This window comes from Diabrotica virgifera, chromosome 10 (assembly GCF_917563875.1).
Source record: "Diabrotica virgifera virgifera chromosome 10, PGI_DIABVI_V3a".
NCBI lineage: Eukaryota > Metazoa > Arthropoda > Insecta > Coleoptera > Chrysomelidae > Diabrotica > Diabrotica virgifera.
This window is the reverse complement of record NC_065452.1, coordinates 56,203,760-56,206,930: the sequence shown is the minus strand read 5'-3', so window position 1 is coordinate 56,206,930 and position 3,171 is coordinate 56,203,760. Positions and strand designations below refer to the sequence as shown.

At 33.2% G+C, this 3,171-nt stretch overlaps 1 protein-coding gene across 1 annotated transcript; it reads left to right on the top strand.

The window, feature by feature from the left end:
* Positions 1-1,141: 1,141 nt before the first annotated feature.
* Positions 1,142-2,939, top strand: LOC126893456 (uncharacterized). Its single transcript, XM_050663663.1, has 2 exons — positions 1,142-2,056; positions 2,813-2,939. The coding sequence occupies exons 1-2, from the start codon at positions 1,142-1,144 to the stop codon at positions 2,885-2,887; spliced, it is 990 nt and encodes a 329-aa protein (XP_050519620.1). The 3' UTR covers positions 2,888-2,939.
* Positions 2,940-3,171: the final 232 nt, after the last annotated feature.

The window sequence follows — 3,171 nt, the reverse complement described above, 5'->3', positions numbered from 1 at the left end:
CGTTTTTTGGAAAAAAGCAAGAATCCCAGTTCAAAACCGTTCAAACTGTATTTTGAAATTAAAATCTTTGTACGATAATGTCAGAAATTTAGAAAAATCTAAAAATAGAGATACTGAACGGCAGAGAGAAAAAGAAAATGATTTTAAAGAAGCTTTAGACAACCTTTTCGATATTGCCACCTTAAATGCGTTAAATGAGATTAAAATCGCCGAAGATAGAGAATTTTTAATTAAGCAAAGGGAGAAAGGTAGAGTAGGTTGTATGTTGGGAGTAGATATCAAATTATTACGTAAGGAAAAGCGGAAAGAAGAACGCACAGCTGCAGAGTTGAAAAGAAAAGAAGATTTGTTGGAAAATTCTAGTTGTTCGATTGGACATTTTGAAATGGAAGATAAAGAACACGAAGATTCACAGAAAAAAGTGATAAATCAAGACAACAGTGAAGATGACATATATTTCATATCGGAATCTCAACAGGGTCCATCTTCAAACAAGAGAGGACGAAAGACGTTAATGACACCTCGCCTGGCCGCTGCCTTGGACAAATGTAAAGTGAGTGACAGGGATGCAATGCATATTATTTCTGCCGTCCTAGAAGCTCTTAATATAGATATCACCGAGTTTGTTCTCAATAGATAGTCTATCAAAAGAAATAGAGAGATTTTGCGGAAAATAAAATATTCATCAATAAAATCGGTAGGAAATGATGCAAATTTTATTGAAGTGCATTGGGATTCCAAATTATTGCCTGATATCACAAAAAATGAGAAAATTGATCGGCTTCCTGTGATCGCGGTTGGTTTAGATTTTGAACAATTATTAGGAGTACCTGGAATTGCATCATCAGCAGGATCGGAAGTTTGCTCTGCTGTGTTCCATATCACTGATGAATGGAATTTAACCGAAAAAATTCAAGCCTTTTGTTTTGATACTACAGCATCAAACACTGGACGTATAAAAGGAGCTGCAGTTCTGCTTCAACAAAGGTTAGGGCGAGATATTTTGTGGCTTCCATGCCGACACCATATATTTGAGGTCGTTTTGGCTGGTGTATTCACGAGGACAAAAGCAATTGTAACATCCGGCCCTGAAATTGCTCAATTCAAAGCACTTAAAGAAAACTGGAAGAATATTGATAAAATGAAATTTTTAGATTATACCAGCGATGAAGCCGTTTATAATGCACTGAAAGATGTAGCGCCCGAAATTATTTATTTTGTGAAACAGAAACTTGCAGAAGAGCAACCACGTGATGACTACAAAGAGTTTTTGCAATTGACGCTCATTTTTTTGGGAGATAAAACAAATGTGAGTTTTAGGGCCCCCGGTGCATATCATTTAGCGAGATGGATGGCTAAAGCGATTTATTGTTTAAAACTTTTTTTATTTCGCGATCAAATGAAAATGAGAAAGGATAATTCCAAACTGAATGCAGAAATTTGCGTTTTCGTTGTATACTGTTATGTAGAGGCCTGGTTTTCAGCAACGAATACTACAGGAGCTCCCCTAAATGATATATATTTTTTGAGAAAATTGGTTATATTTAAAAATATTAATGAAAACATTGCAACCATTGCAATAACAAAATTTTTAAACCATTTATGGTATCTAAGTGAAGAGTGTGCTGCCATGGCAATATTTGACGATAGAATTGAGAGAGTTGAAAAAATTAGAATGGCTCAAAAAATTATGGAATGTGCAAGTAAAAACATAGAGACTGTGAATGAAAAAGAAGAAGAAAATGAAGAGACAGAAGTCATTGAGAAAAAACTATCGTTGCAAATCCGGGATGTCCAAAATTTTGTTCAAAAAGATCTACCAACTGAATTATTGTCCGCCAATTCACTTCAGTTATTTAAACGATTCGGTATTTGTGTTGAATTTCTTCAGGACGATCCGCTGAATTGGGAAAACAGAGAGGATTATCGCACAGGAAAAAATATCATTTCAACCTTAAAATGTACAAATGATATTGCAGAAAGAGGAGTCAAGTTGATTGAGGATTACAATGAAAAAATGACGAAAAATGAACATCAAAAACAATTTTTGATACAGGTATGTAGTATGTATAAACAATAGTTATTTATGAAACAGTTCGTGAAGTATGCTTTTTGCGAACGCACGCGATACTTAGAGTACGAGCGATAGCGAGTGCTCTACATCGCGTAAGTTCGCAAAAAGTACTTCACGCACAGTTTCATACAATATTTTATCTACTCTACGATAAATAAATCAAAAAACTGTAACTCTTCGTCACTGGAATTCATTTCAATTCTATTTACAATTTTTAGAACTTTGACATTTAAAAATTCTAATTTCTTTCAAACCACAAAACTGTCAAAATTTTTGTTGTAATTTATTGCTCATTATGTCATCACCATGACAACGCGAAAGTTAAGGATATTTGATTATATGAAAGTGTGTGAAAAACCCATTGAAAGTGTGTGAAAAAGTTAGTCCCATTTAAAATACACAGGTACTTCACGCACACTTTAAATCCTTCACGAACTGCTATCTATAATGACAGTTTTCACAAACTAAAAACTGATACATAATATGACGTAGAGTAGATAAATTTAATTTTTTGTTATTTTTTTCTTAGCAGTTAGTCCCATTTAAAATACACAGGTACTTCACGCACACTTTAAATCCTTCACGAACTGCTATCTATAATGACAGTTTTCACAAACTAAAAACTGATACATAATATGACGTAGAGTAGATAAATTTAATTTTTTGTTATTTTTTTCTTGAACACATTATATAGGCTAGGTTCAGAAAACACATTCAATATTATTTTTTTTTATTCAGGTTGTTCAGGAGTACCGGAGAGAGTTCCCAGTCGCCACAAAAGGAGGCTTACTTAAATCCAAAATATGTATCTGAAGTGGATGTATCATTTCAATAAATAAAAAATATAGTATTAGGATAAACTATATCTTTATTTTACGTTTTCATTTTAATTAGTATGTTTTTATACTAAAGTTTAAAAAAAATGCGTAATTTTATGTTTACAGTCGAGCGTACGCGTACATTGTCGTTCTTATAGGTAATAACTGCCTTACATTGAATCTCACAACTTTAGCGTCGATGCGGCACGTGTTAATATTAACCGATTGAGCTGAAATTTGTTATATTTTCATGTCTTATATAAAGGTACATTCTGGCAA